The sequence below is a fragment of the Protomyctophum parallelum genome (genome assembly GCF_964188405.1).
Source record: "Protomyctophum parallelum genome assembly, chromosome: 11".
Lineage (NCBI taxonomy): Eukaryota > Metazoa > Chordata > Actinopteri > Myctophiformes > Myctophidae > Protomyctophum > Protomyctophum parallelum.
The window spans coordinates 4,234,747-4,258,039 of NC_139707.1; the positions used below are offsets into that span (position 1 = coordinate 4,234,747).

The 23,293-nt window shown below is 53.7% G+C and overlaps 1 protein-coding gene across 3 annotated transcripts in view; it reads right to left on the bottom strand.

Annotated features, from left to right (window-relative positions):
• Positions 1-23,293, bottom strand: part of ttn.1 (titin, tandem duplicate 1) — a 166,829-nt gene that overhangs the window by 45,839 nt on the left and 97,697 nt on the right. For all 3 annotated transcript variants that reach the window (XM_083777357.1, XM_083777356.1, XM_083777358.1), the window contains 28 exons: positions 21,650-22,885; positions 20,985-21,281; positions 17,874-20,872; positions 17,297-17,576; positions 13,604-17,176; positions 12,993-13,313; positions 12,553-12,837; positions 11,911-12,216; positions 11,592-11,755; positions 10,972-11,299; positions 10,443-10,718; positions 9,638-9,934; positions 8,815-9,117; positions 8,272-8,574; positions 7,801-8,088; positions 7,059-7,373; positions 6,512-6,811; positions 5,773-6,078; positions 5,207-5,494; positions 4,441-4,731; positions 3,682-3,969; positions 3,281-3,560; positions 2,852-3,162; positions 2,653-2,757; positions 2,307-2,504; positions 1,591-1,887; positions 858-1,445; positions 226-528 (listed from right to left, as the gene is read on the bottom strand). In XM_083777357.1, coding sequence (XP_083633483.1) covers positions 226-528; positions 858-1,445; positions 1,591-1,887; positions 2,307-2,504; positions 2,653-2,757; positions 2,852-3,162; positions 3,281-3,560; positions 3,682-3,969; positions 4,441-4,731; positions 5,207-5,494; positions 5,773-6,078; positions 6,512-6,811; positions 7,059-7,373; positions 7,801-8,088; positions 8,272-8,574; positions 8,815-9,117; positions 9,638-9,934; positions 10,443-10,718; positions 10,972-11,299; positions 11,592-11,755; positions 11,911-12,216; positions 12,553-12,837; positions 12,993-13,313; positions 13,604-17,176; positions 17,297-17,576; positions 17,874-20,872; positions 20,985-21,281; positions 21,650-22,885 — 15,126 coding nt within the window. The remainder of the gene's footprint in view (positions 1-225; positions 529-857; positions 1,446-1,590; positions 1,888-2,306; positions 2,505-2,652; positions 2,758-2,851; positions 3,163-3,280; positions 3,561-3,681; positions 3,970-4,440; positions 4,732-5,206; positions 5,495-5,772; positions 6,079-6,511; positions 6,812-7,058; positions 7,374-7,800; positions 8,089-8,271; positions 8,575-8,814; positions 9,118-9,637; positions 9,935-10,442; positions 10,719-10,971; positions 11,300-11,591; positions 11,756-11,910; positions 12,217-12,552; positions 12,838-12,992; positions 13,314-13,603; positions 17,177-17,296; positions 17,577-17,873; positions 20,873-20,984; positions 21,282-21,649; positions 22,886-23,293) is intronic.

Consider the following 23,293-nt stretch of genomic DNA (forward strand, 5'->3'; position numbering starts at 1 on the left):
TGAGACCCAAAAAAAGAGAGAAATGATCAGTACCGTTTCAGTAAAGTAAGGAATAATGCAGCATTAACAAAGTGTCACAAATTTAGTTGAGAGAGACTGAATTGTTACCAGTTGTATTTCTCATGTAAAATATAGATTTGGTTGGGCAAACTCAAACCTTTCCATTTAAATAATACATGTTCACACAATAATGTGTCAACGTCACAAAGGTATTATTTTACTCACCGGCAACAACTTTAGTTGTGATCGGTAACGACGGTGCACTCGGCTCTCCGAAGCCAGCCTGGTTCTCAGCTGTAACGCGGAACTCGTACTCAACGCCCTCCGTGAGACCGAGGACTTCGTAGCTGAGCTCAACGATGGATTTCTTGGCCGCTCGGGCCCATCTGGCGGCCTTCCGTTCCTTCTTCTCCACACAGTACCCGATTATGTCACTTCCGCCGTCGTCCGTGGGTCTCTTCCAGATCACGGTGGCGCAATCTCCACCGACCTCCTCGACATCGGGTCTGGACGGCGGCCCGGGAGGACCTGCATGTTCATCAACCATAACCATAAGTTAGCGATAGTGATAATGAGGTACATATTTTCTTTCATCATCATCATCATCATCATCATTGTCTTTATTGCAGTGGTTCCCAAACTTTTTAGCCCGTGACCCAAAAGTCACTACTACTTAAACATTTGTTTTCTAAATACTAATTTATGGAATTTCTTAGATTTTAATTTCTTCATGACGTTTTTGGGAATGTGTTCATTTTTTAAATGTTTTGATAATAAATAATAATTAAAAACAAAATAAAAAATAAAGGGACATGACATGTTGCGAACTGCAACATGAAGTGTACATAGTTACATACCGTATTTGTCCACCATCTTGACGGCATCGCTGTGCGACGGCTCGCTGGCTCCGTACTGGTTGACGGCTTTCACTCTGAAGAAGTACTCGTTGCCCTGGATGAGCTTGGTGGCCACGTAGTGACAGTCCAGAACCTGCTCCTCCAGGATGGTCCACATCAGGCGGCTGGTCTCCCTCTTCTCCAGCGTGTAGTACTTGATGGGAGAGCCGCCGTCCTCCAACGGGGCCGTCCAGGTCAGCTTCACCATCTCGGCGCAGACGCCGCTCGCCTCGACGGGGCCGGGGGCGGCCGGCACGTCCAGGATCTTCACCTTGACCACCTCGTCCTTGGCGCCGAACGGGTTGGTGGCGGTGATGGTGTACTCGCCGGAGTCGACCCGGCTGGCGTACTTGATGGACAGCGTGGAGGAGGTGGCGGTGGTCTCGATCTGGCAGATGTCGGAGGGCTTGAAGTACTTCCCTCCTTTGGACCAGCAGGACGTCGGCGCCGGCTTGCCCTGGATGCTGGTGGCCGTGATGACGATGGTGTCACCGGCCCGCACCGTCAGGCCCTCCTTTACCTGGGAGTCGATGATGATGGTGGGTGACGCTGTTTTGACACAAAACCAGAATCAGGATCAGAATCATTTTAATTGTCACATCACAGTTTTACAAGTAAAAACCATAATACTTGTTGCTGTTATTATTATTATTATTATTATCAGGAGGACACTGTACCACATGGCAGCACTTACCATATTCATCTCTGCAGACGATGGTGTCGGTCTGTTCGGACGGCGGGCTGAGGGCTCCGGCGGCGTTCTTGGCTCTGATCCTGAACTCGTACTTGCAGCCCTCCTGCAGCTCCTTGATGGTGTAGGCCGGGTCCACCACGTTCACCGTGTTGGCCTTGGCCCAGATCTTGGAGGGCAGGTCCCGTTTCTCCACGATGTAGCCGGTCAGCCGGTGGCCGCCGTCAGACTCGGGCTCCGTCCACTGCAAGGTGACGGTGCTGCGCGTGATGCTGACCACGTCGGGCTTACCGGGGGGGTCTGAGACGGAAAGCACCACAGATTGTTCAGTGTTGATTTCATCAATTAAAACTATGGTGAAAAATGTTCGTCGACTACCTTTTTTTTTTACACTGACTGAAAACTAAATTAAAACTAAATTAAAACTGAGCTATGATGACTAAAACTGATACTAAATATATCGTCAGCATGACAAGCATCACAAGCTTATAGATCTGCTGTTTTCAGGCATTACGACGTTATCAAGGCCAGCCAAAAAAAAGCATTTTAGTCTACAAAATCAACTGTAGATTTAGTCGACAAAAAAACAAACACAATTTGCTGTCAAAATCAACACTGCATTAAAATCAGACCGATTGCAGCTTTTAGTTCAGTGTCCCAGATTGCGAGTTGGGATTAATTTTTGTTTTAAAAGGCGACGATGGTGGTTGATCTCTCACCGATGGGATCCAGTGCCACGTGCGCGTCGGTGGGACCACTGGGCCGTCCCACTCCGGCCAGGTTGCAGGCCATCACTCTGAACTCGTACTCCAGGCCCTCGGTCAGACCGGGCACCCTGTAGTCCTGGCTGGAGAGAATAGCCTCGTTGGCCCTCTTCCACAGCATGCTGTTCCTCTCCTTGAACTCAACGTGGTAGCCTAAAACAAAGACAACATGTGGCTTATTTAGCTAATTAAGCCACTTTAAGTAGTGTGTGCGTGTGCGTGTGTTTGTGTGTGTGTGTGTGTGTGTGTCGTGTGTGTGTGTGTGTGTGTGTGTGTGTGTGTGTGTGTGTGGAAGTAGTACCAGTAATGGGGGATCCTCCAGTCTTCCTGGGGTCAACCCATGCCAGATAGGCAGAGTCGTGACGCATGGCCAGAACCTGTGGTGGGAGAGGAGCGTCGGGAGTGTCTGGGGTGGGGAGAAGAAAAACAAAGCGTCAGTGTCAGTACGGCACGATGCAGCTTAACTGACATTTGGGGGACATATATAGTGAATGACTCACTGAAGGGATGCTTGGCGATGAGGGCCTCGGACTTGAGTCCTTCGCCGGCGCCGTACTTGTTCTCGGCGGCGACCCTGAAGATGTACTCAGTGCCCTCGTGGAGGCCGGTCACCCTGAAGCCGGTGTGGGTGTCCACAGTGGACGACACCGTCACCCACATGTTGGTGACAGAGTCCCTCTTGTCCAGGACGTAGTTGGTGATCTCCGAGCCGCCGTCGTCCTTGGGAACGCCCCACTTCAGCGTGGCGGCGTCCGCCGTCACGTCCTTGAACTTGAGGCCTTGAACGCAAGGGCCGGGCTTGCCCACCACCCTGAAACGGAGGAGAAGAAAGAGAGAGATGTTATTGTGTATTCCAAAAGAGAGAAGAAAAAAAGAAGCTAGTAAAAAAAACATAATAAGCGATAAAAGACGTATCGTCAAAAACGTACCTGATGAAGATGACGGACTCCTTCATTCCGGCGGCGCTGGACAGTTTGATGATGTACTTGGAGGCGTCGCTCCTCTGGCAGTCTCTGATGAGGAGCATTGTGTTGACGGCCGATGACTCGGCGCAGACCCTGCCGGTATCCGTGAGGTCCTCGTCGCCCTTCTTCCACGTCACCTTGGGCGTGGGCTTGCCGATGACAGGCAGCTTCAGGCGCACCGTGCTGCCCTCCTTGGCGATGTAGCACATGTCGGGCAGTTCCCGCAGGTCCAGGGAAGGAGGAACTACACACACACAGGAGAATATTCAATATGCGACTTATTCAAAGCTAACGTACACGTTCATGTTCAGTTAATTAGGGAAATTAAATACATTTCAAGTTGTTTTAAATAAAATAATACTTACTGAGCTGGTCCTTGGCGACGACAGCCAGCTCCTTGTCGGGTCCGTCTCCGGTGTCATTGACCGCCCTGACTCTGTAGTTGTACTCGCGGCCCGTAATCAGGTCCTTGGCGCTGTATTGCATGTTCTTGGAGCGCATCAGCTCCTTGTATTCGTCGTTCCCGTTCAGGACCTCCAGCACGTAGCAGATGATGCGGCTGCCGCCGTCGCTCTGGGGTTTCTTCCAGCTCAGGGTGATGGAGTCCTTGGTCACCAGCAGCGTCCTGAAGTCCATCACGGGACCCGGTTGCTCTGCAGGGGGGGGGGGGGGGGGGTCAAAGGTCAGATAAGATACTTGGATATCCTCCTTTTAAGATTGAACGGTTTCTATTAGGCATGTAACAATTCACTCAACTCACGATACGGTTCGAATCACGATATGCTCGCAATACGCAATATTTTTTTTAAACACAAAAAAATCAGACAAATCCAGTGTTTTCTATCTACAGTATTTTGATCTTCTTCTGTTATCCTCTTGTCAATACAGTAGCAAATGACTGAAAACATATTTTTGTATCAATTCTCTTACAAAAACCCTGAATGTTCATCTCTCTTTTTACACGCCCTCTGTTGTTTGCATCACGATTCAAATTTAAATTTAATCACGATTTAAATTGTCACCAGTTTGAATCAATCTACGACATATCCTACATGCCTATGTCTCTATAGGATTAGATGACCATCTTGAACGTATGCCGTCATCTATTATTGCATTAAACCCACCTGAAGCTTTGACCGCGTCGGTCAGCTCGCAGCTCTCCCCGGTGCCCAGCTCGTTGACGGCGGACACTCTGAAGCAGTAGCTCCTGCCGGCCTCCAGGTCCTTCACGTCCAACAGGTTCGTGGGACAGTCGGTAGAGATGATGGACCAGGACTTGCGCTCGGCGTCACGCTTCTCCACGATGTAGTGGGTGATGTCGTAGCCTCCGGTCATCAGAGGCACGTCCCACGTGACCGTGGCGCTGTCCCTGGTCGTCTCCGTGACCATCAGGTTGGCCGGTGGTCCGGGAGTGTCTGGAGACGAGACGCATACGAGCGGTTAAAAAAAATAAACTGTGTTCTCAACCCAGACTAGCGATAGCTTTCTACTCAAGATCTGTCCCTGACACGATAGACTGAATACTTGGGGTGAATACTTGGAATGCACATGCATTTTGTACAATTTGGAATAAAATGAATACAGGTTTGCCTGATTTTGAATTGGCCATAACATGTTTAAAAAGCACTGGTTATGGGCATAACTCTAGGCTACTTTAGTAACCCAGTTTGTTAAGTGAGTGGGCGATTCACTTCTACAAACCGCATAAAGGTCAAAAGCTAAACAGAATCCAGTAAATGTATGTAAATACGCTTGTGTTGTTGCCCCTCAAATTCTCCACGCGTACAGAAAAAAACCCGCCATTCTCATTGAAAATGAACTATAGGCACATTAAATCACTGCCCGCTTGAAAGGACCGTAATACTGTAATAAACAAAAATCTAAACTCACCGAAAATCTTGACGGTGATGGTGTACATCTTCATGCCGGCGCTGCTGTCCAGATTCATGAGGTATTTGCCGGCGTCGTACTTGTTGACGCTCTCCACTTGCACCAGGCTGTCGGTGTCCGTGGACTTGATGACGATGCCCTGGCGCGACTTGATGTTGGAGTTCATCTTGGCCCAGGTGACCTTGGGAACGGGCCGTCCTTTGATGGTGGCGTACAGTCGCATGGTCTCTCCGGCACGGAGCTCCAGCACCTGCTTCAGCTCCGCACTCAGCTCTGCCTCCGGAGGAACTGGAGGACATAGATTATTATTTAAAAAAAAAATCGTTATATGATTGAATTTTGCCTAAAAGACGCAGACAGAATGCAGATTCAAACATTTGTGGTAGTGTAAGAAATTGTGAGAATTCTCCACGGGGAGGAACTTTGTTTTGAAGTTCCCACATTATGAAATAACAATATCTCACTAGTAGGATGAACGCACAGCGAATTCCATAGTGGTCACAGAAAATCAAAACATTTACATTAGAGACACAAGTGAGTCTCCAATAAGTCGAGCCAAAACCTACCCACGACGTCTTGAACCTTGTGCGTGCCGGGCACCTCGCACGTCTCGCCAAAGCCGACCTTGTTGACGGCCGAGATGCGGCACTGGTACTCGGACTTGAAGATGAGGTTCTGGATGGTGTAGCCGGTCTCCTTCAGGTTCTTGGGGACGTTGCAGCGGATCCAGTCCTTGTTGTCGGTCCTCTTGCACTCCACCAGGTAGCCCAGGACGGCGCTGCCTCCGTCACTGGCCGGGGCGCCCCACGCCAGGCTGATGGTCTCTCTAGTGGTGTCGGTCACAGCGGGACTCACCACTGGGCCGGGAGGGGCTGAAAGGGGGGTTAGAGAGAGTCCGTTTAGTGCTTTGTTTTTGTGTGGAGGTGAGAGCAGCAGATTGTCCACTTATGTACACGACCTTTAAATTGAAGCTCAAAATCGTCCCCTTCTTAAACTAATGTAAAAATGTTATATATAAATAACTGATCCAAAACAAAACTACCGGTATATGATATTTCTTAATCATTTCACCAATAAAGTTTAGAACAATTCATGTTTATTACTATATAAATAACACTGTATGTAAAATAATATGATTACATTGAATTAAATAGGATTACACTTTAGACTTAGACTAATTTAAAGTTGTAAAGTTCTGGTGAATGGGGAGGTTTGTGTTTAGTTCTTACTGATGGGGTCCAGGGCGTAGTTAAGTCACACAGTGTAAAGTTCTGGTGAACGGGGAGGTTTGTGTTTAGTTCTTACTGATGGGGTCCAGGGCGTAGGCTGCGGCCGGCTCGCTGGGGACTCCCGGCCCGGCCTTGTTGACGGCGGTGACTTTGTACTCGTACTCGGTGCCCTCGGCGAGGCCGGTGATGTCCAGGGTGCGCTCCATCACGGGCGTCCTGGTCACCTTGGTCCAGTCCATGTCCTTGGTCATCTTCTTCTCCAGGATGTAGCCCAGGACGGTGGACTTGCCGTCGTCCGCGGGCTCCTTCCAGCTCACCGTCATGTTCTCCTTGGTCACGTTGGTGATCAGAGGAGCTTCGCACGGACCGGGGACAGCTGGGAGGAGAGGGACACGGTGGGGTGGTTTGGGTGTTAGTTAGTTTTAGACCAGTGGTTCCTGAACTTTTTAAGCCCGTGACCCAAAAGAGAAATGAAGATATTCTAAGTGAAAATAGCCGATCTACAAGCTCACAACACGTCACATTCAACTACTTTGATTATTGGAGATTTATTTATGAAATCATTATTAGCCCTGGGTTTTTATTTCTGGGTTATTATACTGTTCCCGTGCATGGGGACTTACTGTATGGGTTCTTGGCGTAGATGGGGCCGGTGACGAAGGCCTCTCCCACTCCGAACTTGTTCTCGGCGCGGATGCGGAGCTGGTACTCACGGCCCTCGATCAGCCTCTGCACCGTGAACTCTAAGACGGGAACGTCCTCCTCGCCCTTGATCTTAGCGGCCACCTGGGCCCACTCCGAACGGCTGGTCTCGCGCTTGTCCACGATGTAGCTGGTGACGGGCGCGCCGCCGTCCAGGAGGGGCGCTTCCCACGCCACGCCGATGCTCGTGGCAAACACGTCGGTGTATTTGACGTTAGTAGGAGCTCCAGGGACATCTGAGAACGACAGAGAGATAGGGGGGGGGGGGGGGGGCTTTAGAATGCGCGGTCATGTTGTACAAGATACAATAGAGGGTATGCGCGTGACATCATCATCCTGTCTGCTTGCATTAAACCATGTTAAACTCACTTTGCCCGAACCCAGGACGACTTACAAGTGCAAGATCAGAATAATATAGTGAGCATGAACTCCAGGCTAATGCTCACACAAATAGAGTGCAGAGAGAAGAGCGTGGTGCCTTAAAGAAAGCAGGACACCAGGTGACCGTAGCATCTAAACAACATTCTTAACATTCATGGGCGAGAATGAATGAATAATTACATTAATTATACAAAATGATATGATTGCGAAACAGATTTCCAACTCTCGCCGTGATATGATATGACATAATCACGACATTAACAGGCATCCGGGATGACCTACCCAGGACCTTGACCTCCACTTCGGCGGTCTTGGACCCGCTGGCGTTCTCCGCCAGGATGGTGTAGGTGCCGCTGTGCTCCTTGGTGACCTTGGTCATCTCCAGGGAGAAGTGCTCCCGCTGCTGGCTGACGGTCTGTCCCTCGCCCGTCTTCAGGCTGTCGTCGGCCCTCTTCCAGGTGACGCGGGGCATGGGCTTACCGAACACGTCCGCCTCCAGCAGCACCGTGGCGCCCGCCTTCAGCGTCACACCCGCCTCCAACTTGGCGCTGAGCTCAATCCTGGGCGGGACTGCAGCCCAGGCATGGGGGGGGGGGGGAGATAGGATGGTCGGTTATTGTTTTGCTATGGGTTATTATGATTCAGAAGTAATTGTTCATTACAGAAACAGAAAGACATGCAAGGCGAAATGTGACAAAAAGCACAGGTACTACTAATACTACTACTACTACTACTACTAATAATAAATCTCACCGCTCTCGGCCTGGACCAGCACAGGGTCCGTGGGTTCGGAGGGTTTGCTGACGTTGACGACGGTCTTGGCGATCACTCTGAACTGGAAGGAGAGCTCTCGCTCCAGGCCGGTGACCGTGTACTCCTCGCGGGGACAGTTCTGGCTGCTGGTGTTGACGCGGAGCCACACCTCGGCCCCCGGGACCCTCATGCTCTCCACGTAGTAGCCGATGATCTTGCTGCCGCCGTCGTTCTTGGGCCTGGTCCACATCAGCGTCACGCTGTTCTTGGTGACATCCAGGATGTCGGGTTTACCCGGGGTGTCTGAAAACAGAGAGATTATTATGATAGATGATTTATCGTTGTACATGTATACCCTGCTACATTTTATGCTATAAATGTGCACGTCCTAGATTGTTTTTTCCGAGATTTCTTGGGGTGTAGAGTGAAAAAGAAGAGTGTACAGTACAGTTGCAAACTCAGGTCCGTTAACTACAGAGCAGTAGTTTTGGAAACAGCGGTATGAAGAGGGTTTAAATGGGGGGATTTAAAACGTCAACATACCAATAGGGGTCCTGGCGGTGACGAAGTCCGTCTTCTTGCTGGCCTTGCCCTGCCCAGCGCGGTTGATGGCCGACACCCTGAAGGTGTACTCCAGGCCCTCGATGAGGCCGGCACACGGGTACTCTGTGGAGCGCACCACCGTGTCGTTGGCCTTCACCCACAGCAGGCTGTTCCTCTCCTTCCTCTCGATGTAGTAGCCCGTGATGGGGCTGCCGCCGTCGCTCTCGGGCACGTCCCACGCCACAAACATGCAGTCCTTGTTGCACTTGTTGATGCGGCAGTCGATGGGCTCGCCAGGGAGGTCTGTTTGGGATGGACGTTATGTTATCAACCCATTCTGACCTGAGATCAGATTCATACGAGGTTTCCACTGGACACACACTGGTCTGATTATAACCCATTCTGACCTGAGATCAGATTCTAAAAAATGTCAGTCGTTCTTCGGTTTTTCAAAAATAGCAGACCTACAAGCTCGTAGCGCGCCACTCGGTGGCGTGCTATGAGCTTGTAGGTCTGCTATTTTTCAATAGCTAAAGCACAACATGATGTCGACACCAAAAGGGGTTCCCGTTCAGAATGGGTTAATATATCTAGCTAAATAGGATAGGTATATAATTATTTATAGAACAATTACTAGATATTGATATAATTCTACATAATATTGATATCATTGATATCATTCTACATATAATTGATATAATTCAACATATAATTCTACATAATTCTACCTAGATATAGATATTATTCTAGACGTAACCATTACTAATCTTATATAGATAACTATCACTAGATATAGAGATAATAATAATAATTTGAAACCAACCGAAGGGGAACCTGGCAACCATGCGGTCAGACTGGACCGGGTCGGATATTCCGTATCGGTTCTCCGCGCGGATGCGGAAGAGGTACTCCCTCCCCGGGATGAGCTTGCCCAGCCTGCAGCCCGTCTTGTTGGAGGAGACGGCGCTGACCCAGTCGCCTCTGGTCAGGTCCGACTTCTCCACCACGTAGTTGGTGATGGGGCTGCCTCCGTCCTCCAGGGGTTTGTTCCAGGCCAGGGTGCAGGCGTCCGAGTCGATGTCGCTGATATCCACGGGACCTTCCGGAGGCCCGGGGATGTCTGTGTGACAGAGAGGCAAAGAATAACGTCCATTAGAATGGACACCCCCCTGCTTCACATCAACCTTTTACTCGCTAGTAGTAGTTTAGTTTATCCCATTTTGACCTGAGATCAGATTCTAAAAAATGTCTTCTAAATCCTGACAGTTTTCTGAAAAAGCTATGTTTCTGTGTCAATCGTTGTTTGATTTTTCTAAAATAGCAGACCTACAAGCTCGTAAATGAATGCCCTACTTTGTTTTTTTGCAAGAATGCCACGCAAAAGTAGCGAAAAATAGAAGCTGAGAGCTGAGAACCTGCGAGCTCACAATGCGTTGCAATCTTTTCAGCTTTTGTCTGTGGGTTCGTTAATAACAAGAGCTTGTGACTACACTGGATCCACTGGAACATGTTTTTTTTTTTCTCTCTCTCTCTCTCTCTCTTATATTTTCTAAAGAAGAACCGTTTTGCACATACAAGGTTTCCCCGTCCGATTGTAATGATAATATTATCGTTATGGTTATGGTTACCTTTGATGATGATCTTGATGGTCTGCTCCACCTTGCCGCCGTTGTTTTCGGCCACCAGGGTGTAGTCTCCCGTGTCGGTCCTCGTCACGTCCTTGATGATGAGGACGCACAAGTTGCCTGACTTGTGCACGGCCAGGCGGCTGGAGGAAACCACGGCGGTCTCGCCGCGCATCCACTTGCAGGTGGGAGCGGGCTTTCCCGACACCAGGGCCTCCACCCTCAGCTTGGCTCCGGCTTTGGCACCGGTGGTCTCTGCCATGACGATCTTTGGTTCCACTGGAAACAACAAAAAAAAGGTATAATTAATGCAAGAACAATGGCTTCTATCTCAGCAGTAGTTTCTAAACGGAGATGGCACGGAAATGGTGCCATCCCATAGTGAACGTTAGTGGGGAATGATGAATCCACTAAGCTTTTAGCTTATAACCACTTATTTTAAACTTTAGCTGTTGAAAAATAGCAGATCTACAAGCTCATAGCGCGGCACTTGAAAAGGTTCAAATCTTTGAAAATATATTCTTTCACTCACACAACTGCTCTTTGATCTCGGAGGCCTCCTTGGTCTCGGTGAACAGACTGAGCCCCATGATGTTCTTGGCGGCCACTCTGAACTTGTATCTCCTTCCTTCCTTCAGTCCGCTGATGGAGACGCTAAGGCCCTTCACCGTGGTGTAGGTGTTCCACAACGCCTCCTTCTTCTTCTTTGCCGCCTCCTCGTCCTCTTCCTCCTCCTCCTCCTCCTCCTCCTCTTCCTCTGGCTCCGGGGCGGGAGGGGGTGGAGGAGGAGGTGCCGTCTCGCCTTCAGCAACGTCTCCTCCTTCAGCAACCTCTCCTCCTTCAGCAACCTCTTCGGGAACCTTTAATAGAGATCATTGATTTCATGTTTATCGTGCGTAATCAATTTAACATTTTAGTCAGCAGCCGCACGTGTACGTGACTAAGACTAAACTTATTTGTGAGGCTATTCAGCTATTGGCGTATATTTTCGTCTTACACAAACATTAAATTCCCGCTGACAATGAATGGACGAGCAAATAGACATGTTACGTCATGATGATCTACGATGATAAGAGCGCCCCTCACTTCACACGGGTGTGATTTTTAATGTAACCTGAGATGTTACAGCGTATAGATATTGATTGAACAAACCTCCACGGGCTTGGGTGGTTCGGGTGGAGGTCCAAGGTCCAGGTACTCCACCACATAGCCGTCTATCTTGGCCCCTCCGTCATGCATGGGTTTCACCCAGCCCACCACGGCGCTGTTCTTCGTGATCTCCAAAATGTCGATCTTCTGGCAAGGCTCAGGTTTGCCTGAAAAAAAACAACGTTTATTATTATTTTACCAAGACACATTTCTACCTCTGTTAATGTTAATAATAATACGTCATATGAATGCACATACGGTAGTAGTGCTGTAGTATTTCTTTGCGACACTTGCTGTAGCATCTTGGAGATTAGTTACTTACCGACAGGATCGCAGGCCACGATGGCGGTTGGCGTGGCCACGGGCACTCCGGGGCCGTACTGGTTGACCGCTTGGATCCTGAAGTAGTACTCGCCGCCGGGCATCAGGCCCGTCACCTTGAAGGGGAGCGTGTCGAATGCAACCTCGGCCTTGACGCAGGCCCATGTCTTGCGGCTGAACTCGCGCTTGTCCACACTGTAGTGGAGGATCTCGCTCCCTCCGTCCACGTCCGGAGGCATCCAGTTGAGCTCCGCGGAGCTCTGCTTGATGTCGGACACCTCCACGTTCTGCACGGGGCCCGGGGTGTCTGTTTGTTGGAACGTAAATCCATCGACATTAAGATTAAGACAGTACTGTTGGATACAGTCAACTCGATACACACAAGCAATCGTGCTTTCCTTTAATTACAATGATTTCTTTTATCCTGATGTGCTTGGTTGGTGCCTTGCATGGTTTCCTCCACTATTGGTGTATGAATGTGTGAATGTAATGCCCAATACATGTAAAGCGCCTTGGATAAAGGCGCTATATAAATGGACCATTTACCATTTGATATATGTGATTTGAATAGCCTTAAAACTTGAATTTCATGATGAGCAGTACATTTATTGTACATTGATATATTGATGATCCACCCACTCACCCAGAACCTTGACGGTGACGAACACGGCCTTCTCCCCGGCCTGACTCTTCACGGTCAGGGAGTACTTCCCGGAGTCGTTGCGCGTGCTGTCGGGGATGGTCAGGAAGGTCATGGTGTCTATGATGTCAACGTAGCCCTTCCTAACCACGTTGTCCAGACCCATCCTCCTCCAGGTGACCTTGGGAGGGGGTCTGCCCCGGATGGTGGCGCACAGCCTGATGGGGCAGCCGGCACGAACCGTCACACCTTCCTTCATGTTGGCGTCCAGCGACACATCTGGGGCCTCTGTTTGACACACAGGTACACAGTGTGTTGAGAAGGTCATTTAGACAGAGGCCAGGCCGTGGCGTCATTTCAGCGGCCAATTAACATTATATTTTTTGGACGTCCTTGACATGAAATAGTTTGACAAGCACCGATATTGAAAGGCTCTTTCTTACCGAGTATCTCCTTGGGCTTGGCGGGCGCGCCCAGGTCGCATGGCGCACTCAGGCCCACCTGGTTCTGGGCGGACACCCTGAACTCGTAGAGCGGCTCCTCGTCCAGGCTGCTCACCGTGAACTCGCACATCACCAGCTGGGCCGCCACGTTGCACCTCTTCCAGCCGTCGTCGCCCTTCTTGGCGCTGCCCATCACCCTCATCTCCACCACGTAGCCGATGAGCGGAGCGCCGCCGTCCGACGCGGACTTGGTCCAGCCCAGGCTGACGGAGGACTTGGTGCTGTCCAGGACCTTCATGTCGGTGGGGGGAGCCGGGACCTCTGTGGGTGGAGAGAGAAGAGAGAAAACAAGAGAGGGATGAGGTCTTTTGTATTTGTACATTTGTTCGTAGAATGTTACTTTTCACAGTATGGCTTAAGAAATACTAGTATAAAATTCATATATATTAGATTTTATATTTATATTTGATATTATATGTTGTGCACAGCACTTTGATCAACATTTCTTGTTTTTAAATGTTCTGCTTAATTTTATTTTAAATTGCTCTGCAAATCAAATTGACAGATACAGTTACTTGTATGTACAGTAATAGTATTGACTGATGACGTACCAACAGAGTCCTTGGCGGTGATCGTTCTCGAAGGCTTGCTCGGGTTGCTGAGTCCAATTTCGTTGACCGCTTTGACTCTGTACTGGTAGTCGTGGAGCGGCAGGAGGCCGGTGACGGCGAGCTTGGTTCCGTCGATGGCGTCTTTGTTGACAGGAGACCACCTGATGGCGTGCTCCTCCCTCTTCTCCAGCAGGTAGCCCGTGATCGGCTTGCCTCCGTCCTTGTCGGGCTTCCACCACTCCACGGTCATCTCCTCCCGGCCGATCTTGGTGACCTCCGGCGCGTCGGGAGTTCCCGGCACGTTGAACTGGGTGCCGGCGACGATGGCCTCGCTCTCCACGGCGGGACCGGGGCCCATCTTGTTCTCTGCACGCACCCTGAAGATATACTCGTTGCCCTCGGTGAGACGCGTGACCTTGGCCTTGTTGGTGATGACGGCGTTGGAGTGCACAGACCAGACGCCCCTCTTGCTGTCGCACTTCTCAATGATGTAGTTGTAGATGTCGCAGCCGCCGTCGTCCTCAGGGACCTCCCAGTCCAGGTGGCACCTGTCCGTGGTGATACCGGACACCTTCAGGTCCCGGATGGCGCTGGGTCTGTCCAGGACATTGAGCACGGAGTGTGCGACACCGGTTCCGGCGCTGTTGGTGGCCGTGACGATGAACTTGCCGCTATCCGTGCGCCTGGCACCCGTAAGCAGGAGCTTAGAGTAACCGGCAGTGGTCTCGAATGTCATCCTGACGCCCCGTGTCAGCCCGGTCGGGCTCTCGTCCTTCGTCCACTTGAATTCGGGTTGCGGTTGCCCCTTGATCGTAGCCTCAAGGCTAACGGTGTCTCCGGCCTTCACCACCACGGTGCCGTCGGGTGTAATTTTAACCTCGGGTTCCGCCAGGTGCTCTTGCACCAGGATCTCGGGCGTGGTCACCCAGTTGCTCTCTCCTCCCTCGTTCTTGGCTTGCACCCTGAACTCATAGATCTGGTTCTCGATGCATTTGTCCGCCATGAAGTACGTCTCCTTGATGGCTCCCTTGTGCAGCCTCTCCCACTCCTCGGATTCCTTGGGCTTCTTCTCCACGTGGTATCCCAGGTTGCGGCTGCCGCCGTCGTAATCCGACTTCCTCCACTTGAGGTAGCAGAAGGTCTTGCCGATCTCCGCGGCCTGGAAGTCATTGGGCTCGCTGGGTTTCTCAATGGGGTCGACGGCAAGAATGGCCGTCTTGGACTCGGTGGGGGGGCCGGCGCCGATCTTATTCGCCGCGCAGACGCGGAATAAGTACTCGCAGCCCTCCGTGAGGTTGGCCTTAAACATTCTCTTGGTGCAGTCGTTGGCCGCCATGGTCCATCCTCTCTGGCTGGACTGACGCATCTCTATGGTGTACTGAGTGATCTCGGAGCCTCCGTTGTCCTCGGGGTTCTCCCAGGAGACCATGCAGGACTTCTTGGTGGCGTAGGCCACCTTCAGGTTCTGGACGGCCCCTGGAATGTCCAGCACGTTGACGATGACGGTGGCCGCCGCCTGTCCGCTGCTGTTCTTGGCCAAGATGGTGTATTTTCCATAGTCAGACCTGACCGAGTCATTGATGACCAGCTCACACATAGGGTAGTTGTTGTTCATCTCAATGCGCTTGTCTCTGCCCAGCGCCCTGGCGTCCTTGGACCATGTGATCTCGGGATCGGGGCGGCCCTTCACCCTGGTGATCAGGCTGATGATCTGGCCTGCCCTGACGGTCAGAGTGTCACGGCACGAACAGTCCACCACCACCTCAGGAGGCACCAGGATGTCCTTGGCCAGGATGGTCTCTGCCAGATCCCTGGGCTCGCTGTCCCCGATCATGTTGCTGGCTCTGACGCGGACCTTGTACTCCTGTCCCTCGACCAGGCCCGGCACTCTGTAGGCACACATCGTGATCAGGTCTTTGTTGATTCTGTCCCACTTGGTATTGCCTTGCTTCTGGGCCTCCACCACGTAGCCCAGGATGGGGCTGCCTCCGTCTCGGTTGGGCTTGGTCCAGCAGATGTCGGCGTGGGCCTTGCTCCAGTCCTTCAGCTTGAGGTTGCCGGGAGGTCCGGGCTTGGAGAGGGCGCGGGTGGCCTTCATGGGGTCGGAGATGGGCGAGGGCTGGCTAACGCCGGCCACGTTCTCTGCGAACACCCTGAACTCGTAGCTGTTGCCCTCCATCAGGCCACAGACCCTGTACCTGATGTCCATCACCAGGGTCTTGTTGACGCGGATCCACTTGCCGGTCAGTTCTCTGCGTTCCACCACGTAGCCGCTGATGGGGCTGCCTCCGTCGTTCTCCGGCTCCAGCCACTCCAGCGTCACAGCGTTCTCCGTGATGTCGGAGCACTCTGGGAAGCCTGGCGGGCCGGGGGGATTGAACAGGTTCTTTGCGATGGTGGGAGGGCTCTCCAGGCCAGCTCCGAGACCGATCTTGTTCTCCGCGCGGATGCGCATGATATACTCACGACCCTTCTCCAGCCTGGACACTTTAGCCGTGGTGGCGGTGCCCATGGAGCTGACCACGGACCAGGGCTCCCACGACTTCTTCGTGTCCTTCTTCTCCACCACGTAGGCGATGATCGGCGTTCCGCCGTCGTCCTTGGGCGCCCTCCACTGGATGGTCATGAACTCTGGAGTCACCTCCAGGATGTTGACGGGACCGATGGGGGGTCCGGGGACGTCCAGCACTGTGACATGCAGAGCGACGGTCTTGCTGCCGCCCGGGTTGGACACGGAGAGGACGTACTCTCCAGTGTCCCCTCTCTCGGCCGTGGGGATGCTCAGGATGGTGGACAGTCCCAAGGTGTCGATGGCGATGCGTCCCTCGGAGTCGATCTCCTTGTCGTCGCTCAGCCACTTGGCCGTGGGAGTGGGGATGCCGACCATGGTGGCCGGGAGAACGATGGCGTTGCCGGCCTTCACCACCAGGCCTTCTATGAGCTTCACGTCCACTTCGATGGCCGGTGGCAGGGTCTTCTCCTGGCAGGTGATGGGGACGGTGGTGTCGGGCGTGCTCACGCCCACGGCGTTCTGAGACTTGACCCGGAAGCGGTACGTCTTGCCCTCCTCCAGGCCGGTGACGTGGCTGTGGCTGTCGCTGACCGTCTTGAAGGTCACCCAGTCGGCCTGGCCCTCCTCCTGGTGCTCCTGGTGCTCCACGATGAAGCCGGTGATCGCGCTGCCTCCGGTGCGCTCGGGCCACTCCCAGGCCAGCCACACGTCGTTCTTCTCCACGTCGGTGTGGTGGAGGTTCTTGGGCGGGCCGGGGGCATACAGGGGATCCACGGCCTTGATGGGCAGCTTGGTGATGGTGAAGTCGCTCCGGCCGAACTGGTTCTCGGCGGCGACCCTGAACAGGTACTGGGTGCTCTCCACCAGGTACAGGGCCATCAGGGACAGCTTCTTGTTGGCCGGGGAGACGGGCACCCACGTGTCGGACGCCACGTCCTTCTTGTGCACCACGTAGTGCGAGACCACGGCGCCTCCGTCGTCCTCGGGCACCTTCCAGGTCAGGTAGCAGCTCTCGCTGGTCACCTCCGAGATCAGCAGGTCTCTGGGCGGGGTCGGTTTGTCTGGAGGAGAGAGAAAGGAAATACATTTTCATAAGAATTACACAAAGACAACTGACAACTGATATTAGACTATAAATAGGCCTTTAAACAGACAAGACGTGCCAGACAGACGGTACTCACTCAGGACGAGGACGTTGACGGTGGCCGACACGGTGCCCACGGGGTTCTCGGCCGTCAGGGTGTAGCTGCCCGAGTCGGGCCGGACGCACACGGGGATGAAGGCCTTGCTGCCGCCGGCCGTGGTGGCCACGGTGACGTGGGCGGGCATGTCTCCGTCGTTCTTCTTCCAGCTGAGCGTGGGCAGGGGCACGCCTCTGACGGCGGCGCTCAGGGTGATGGGGGTGCCCAGCATGGCCAGGTGGTCCCGGGACATGTTGGCGTCCAGCAGCAGCTCTGGCACCTGGATTGATTGATTGATTGATTGATTGATTAAACCCATTCGGGAACCCCTTTTGGTGTTTTCAAGCATTATGGTATAATTTTGCTATTGGAAAATAGTAGATCTACAAGGTCATAGCGCAGCACTGAGTGCAGCGCTAAGAGCTTGTAGATCTTCAATTAGTTTTTCATCGTGAAAATTGAATATATATATATATATATATATATAAATATATTCTTTCAAAGCGAACGTTTTTTATTCATATCTTTGCTTCCATTAAAGGAAAAAGGTAAAAAGGGAAAGGATAAATATACAGACCTCCAGTCTGTCGTGGACTTTGATGTTCTCCTTGATGTAGGCGGGGTCGGAATTGCCGGCGGCGTTGACGGTCATGATCCTGAAGAGGTACAACTTGCCGTCCTCGAGTCCCGTCACCACGTAGCCCAGGTCAGGGCACTCCTCCGGGGTCTTGTTGGCGGGCGTCCAGTCCACCTTGCCGGGCTCCTGGTACTGCACCAGGTAGCCCAGGATGCGGCCCCGGCCGTCGTGGCGGGGCATCTTCCACTTCAGACTCACCGAGTCCTTGGTCTTGTCGTAGGCCTCTGGCGTGACCGGAGGGCTGGGCAGCACGATGGGGTCCTTGGCCAGGATGGGCGCGGACGGAGGGCTGGGGTCTCCGGTGCCCAGCTCGTTCTCGGCCATGACTCTGAACTCGTACTCGCAGCCCTCGGTCAGGTCCTGGGCAGTGTACTGCGTCTGGGGGTACAGAGGGTCCCTGGTGACGCGGGACCACCTCTTGGACGACACCTCCTTCTTCTCCAGCACATAGTTGAGGATGGGCTTGCCGCCGTCCCTGGGTCTGGACCACAGCAACAGGCAGTTGGTGCCGTAGACCTCTCTCACCGTCGGCGCCTCGGGGGCCTCCGGCACTCTGAAGAGGTCCTTGGCTTTCATCTCCTCAGACTCCAGAGGGTCGCTGATGCCGTACATGTTCTCAGCACAGATCCTCATGACGTACTCTCTGCCCTCTGTCAGCTTGGTGATCTTGCAGGTGGTCTTGGTGGAGGCGGAGGTGACCATCACCCAGTTGTCCCTGTTGATGTCTCTCTTCTCTATGATGTAGTTGGACACATCCACTCCGCCGTCGTCCACGGGGGGCTTCCAGGAGATCACCATGTACTCCCTGTGCACCTCGTCGAAGACCACGGGACCCACCGGAGGGGTGGGCCGATCCACCACCACGACGTTGCACACTCCCTTCCTGGAGCCGGTGCTGTTCTCCACCAGCACCAAGTATCTGCCACTGTGCTCCCTCTCGGCCTTGAGCAGGCCCAGGGCGAAGGTGTTCACCGTGTTCTTGAACATGACGTGCTTGTCCGCCTTCAGCTCCGCGTCGTCGCGGAACCACAGGATGGACGGCGCAGGCTTGCCGGTGTAGCGGCCCTGCAGCATGACGCTCTCGCCCACGCGGATGACGATCTTGTCGCGGAAGTCCAGCTCGATGGTGGGAGGCTCCAGCTCGTCCCTGCAGGTGATGGGCTTGGTGCTGAAGGACGGCTTGCCGGGTCCGATCTCGTTGACGGCGGACACCCTGAACTCGTAGGTGTCTCCGGCGCGCAGGCCGTCCAGCGTGAACTTCCTCTCCAACAGGTCTTCCTTGGTCAGCCGCTGGAACCTGTCCTTGCCGATCATGCGGGCCTCCAGGAGGTAGGAGGTCACCTCGGAGCCGCCGTCATTCAGGGGCGGCTTCCACGTGACGCTGATGGCGTCCTTGGTGATGGCGGTGACCTCGATTTCCTCGGGCCGGTCGGGCACGTTGATCGGGTCCTGGATGGTGATCTCGGACGCGGTGTTGATGAACGGTCCCACGCCGATGGCGTTCTCGGCCGCTACCCTGAAGAAGTAGGTTTTCCCGATGGTGAGGCCGTGAGCGACGGCCGTGTGTCCGCCGATGTTGGCCGACACGGCGGTCCAGGCCTTCCTCTCCGCCTCCCGCTTCTCGATGACGTAGTTGCAGATGGGAGAGCCACCGTCGTCATCCGGGAAGCGCCAGATGAGCTTGCAGGAGTCGCTGGTCAGCAGCTCAGCCATGAAGGGGATTCCCACTGGTCCGGGCGGTCCCAGAACTTCAATGGTGACGTCCTTCTTCTTCTCGCCGGCAGCATTCTTGGCGGTGAGCGTGTAGACTCCCTGGTGCCTTCTGGTGCAGTTCTTGATCACCAGAGAGGAGCTGATGGCCGTGGTCTCCACGGCCGCCTCGGCGGGGAGGCTGGCTCCATCTCGGGTCCAGGTGATCTCCGGTGCCGGCTGACCCGACACGTAGGCGATGATGCGGATCACCGCTCCGGCGGGGACCACCATCCTATCCTTCATGGACACGTCCAGGTCCACCTCGGGAGCCACGGCTCTGTCGTTCATCTCTAGGAGCTCAGGGATCTCTCCGGGTTCGCTGTTCCCGGCGATGTTGAAGGCGATCACTCTGAACTTGTACTTTCCGCCGGTCTTCAGACCAGTAATCACAAACCTGGTTCCTCTCAACTCCTTCTCCTTGGCCTTGACCCAGGGCTCGGTTCCATCCTCCTGGTACTCCACCCAGTAGCCCATGATCTTAGAACCTCCGTCCTTCAGAGGAGGAATCCATTCCAGATCCACGGTGGACTTGGTCCAGTCGATGATCTTGGGAGTGGGAGGAGATGGCGGTGAGATGGGGTCTCTGGCAAAGACGGGGTCGGTGGCCGAGCTGTAGAGTCCTTGGCCGGCCTGGTTGAGGGCCGCCACCCTGAACAGGTACTGCGCCCCCTCGATCAGGCCCGTCACCACGTGGGACTCTCCCAGGGCGCCGGGACGAATGGGGTCTCGGGTGCAGCGGGCCCAGCGTTTGGACGTGGTCTCTTTGCGCTCAAGCCAGTAGCCGGTGATGGGGACGCCGCCATCGTCCTCGGGCTCCTCCCAGGTGAGCGTCATGCTGTCCAGGGTGATGTTGGAGACTTTGGGCTTCTCGCACTGGCCGGGAGGAGCCATGATGACCCTGGCGACTTCAGGCTCGCTGTCCAGCCCCTCTCCGACGCCGTACTTGTTCTGGGCAAAGATGCGGAAGATGTACTCGTGTCCCTGCATCAGTTTCTCCACCGTCCAGATCCGCTCCTTGGGCTCGTTGGTGACGATGGCCCAGGCGGGTCTGCTCTTCATGCGCTTCCAGATGACGTAGTTTGTCACCTTGGAGCCGCCGTCGTCCGCTGGCGGCAGCCAGGACAGGGTGACGTGCTCGGGGCCGATTTCCTCGAACTTGATGGGAGCGGAAGGTGGCCCGGGACGACCTGGAGAACAGGAGACACAAAAAAGGTTAATTTGGGGGTCCTTGACATGAAGTTTGGGAACCACTGTAACTACCTGTAATAATAATAATGCTATGGAGACTAGTGGTCGTACCCAGCACATTGAGCCTCATCTCCTTGGAGGCCTTGCCCAGGCTGTTGGAGGCCACCAGCGTGTACAGGCCCGTGTCCAGCCTCTTGCCCTGCTGGATCAGGAGGGTGCAGCTGTCTTCCGACACCACCTTGTTGATGTGCTCGTCGTACTGGACCTCGGCCTTGTCGTCGGGTTTGAGCGCCGGCGCCTTGAACCAGGTGAGCGTGGGGAAGGGGCAGCCACGCACGCGGGCCACGATGCTGACGTCCTGGCCCTGTTCCGACTCCAGGAACTCCCCGAGCTCGATGGACGGAGCGCCTTCATGGAGGAGAGAATGGAGAGAGGCTTTTTTAGTGGACTGGTTCCCATAACAGTGGGCCGAGGTTTTTTTATGGGCCACGACGTCACAAGTAAAAAATCAAATGTTTTTTTGCCTACAATTAAAACAATTGGTTGTGCTCGGGTGTTGCACTCTGAAAATAGCAGATCTACACGTTGTGAGCTTGTAGATCTGCTATTTTCAGCATGCAACCAAGTGTAAAATCTGTCATTATGGCCTAAAAAGTAGACTATTTAATATGAAAATAAATTGCTGTCAAAATCAACACTGGTATGAAGCAGATCCCAGCCGGTGTGTGTGTGTGTGTGTGTGTGTGTGTGTGTGTGTGTGTGCGTGTGTTTCTTACAGGTGGCGTCCTGCAGCAGAATGGGGCCTACGGTGGTGGAAGGCCTGCTGGCTCCGGCCACGTTGAAGGCGGTCACCCTGAACTCGTACTCGTCTCCCTGGGTCAGGTCCTCCACCTTGAAGCTGGTGGTGTCGATCTCTCTCCTGCTGACCCGGCACCAGTCCTCCTTCTGGGCCTGGTTGGCGGCCCAGCGGAGCATGTCCACGTGGTAGTGGCTGACCGGAGCGCCTCCGTCGTACCGGGGAGCCTTCCAGGTCAGAGTCAACGTTCCCTTCTTGACGTTCTGGATCTTCAGCCTGGTGGGCGGATCCGGGGGGTGGATGGGGTCCTTGGCCCTGGCCGCCTCCTCCGTTGTGACGGCGGGTCCAAACCCGAAGACGTTCTCGGCCTTCACGCGGAACAGATACTCCTGCTCGAACATGAGGTCCGTGACCACCAGCGACTGGGCCGCGCACGCCGGGTTCACCTTGGTCCAGGCCTTTCCTGTGACGGTCTTCTTCTCGATGAAGTAGCTCTTGACCCTCTCGCCTCCGTCGCTCTCCGGGGGCATCCAGTACAGTCTGCAGGTGCCTCTGGTGATGTCGGTGACCTTCAGGTCCCGGACGGGTCCGGGCAGGTCGAGCACGTTGACTCGGACCTTCAGGTTCTTGTGTCCGGCCGCGTTCTCCGCGGTGAGGATGAAACGGCCGGTGTGGATCAGCTGGCTCTCTGCGATGACCACCACAGAGCCGCCGTCCATGGCCTGGACATCGGCGTCGATGGGCAGAGTGTGGATCTCGTTCTTCAGCTCCGTCTCCGCCGGGCCGTCGAAGGTCCAGGTGAGCTTGGGAGCCGGTCTGCCCGTGACCGTGACGGGAATCCTCAGCGTGCTGCCGGCCCTGAGGTTGAGCAGCTCGGGAGCGCTCACGCCCAGGCTGAGGACGGGCTCGATGAGGATGTCCTCCACGATGATGTCGGCGGTCTTGGCCGGCTCGGAGTTGCCGGCGGCGTTGACGGCGTAGACCCTGAACTTGCACTTCTTTCCCTCCTTCAGCTCGGGAACCGTGATCTCCGTGGTGGGGTGCAGCTTGTCGGCCGGGTTCACCCTCCTCCAGTCGGGAGAGCCCTCCTCGTGCACCTCGATGATGTAGCCCTTGATGGGGCTCTTGCCGTCCTTGTCCGGAGGACTCCAGCTGAGCGTGATGCTGTCCTTGGTCTTGTCCTTGACCTCCACCGCGGTGGGGGGGCTGGGGGGGTCTGGGGGGGAGGAGGAGGAGGAGGAGGAGGAGGACACGTTGCAGTTTATTTCATGTTAAAATCAGATCAGTGGTGCAGAAAGTACTCCTATTGTTTGCTTGAGTAAAAGTCTCAATATTGCAATGTAGAACTACTCCGTTATAAGAAAAAGCCTGGAATTCAAAATGCACTTGAATATTGGCATCAAAATGTACTTAAAGTACCAAAAGTAAAACTACTAATTATGCAGAATGTCCCATTCAAGCTCACAATGGGTCGCATTGCGATTTGCGACGCATTGTGAGCTTAGTGGCTATTTTCAATATATGTGCTAATGTATGTTAATAATCAAAATATACAAAGTAACTAAAGTTTTCAAATGAATGTAGTGGAAATACTCAAGTAAAGTTTTGGAAATACTAAAAATGT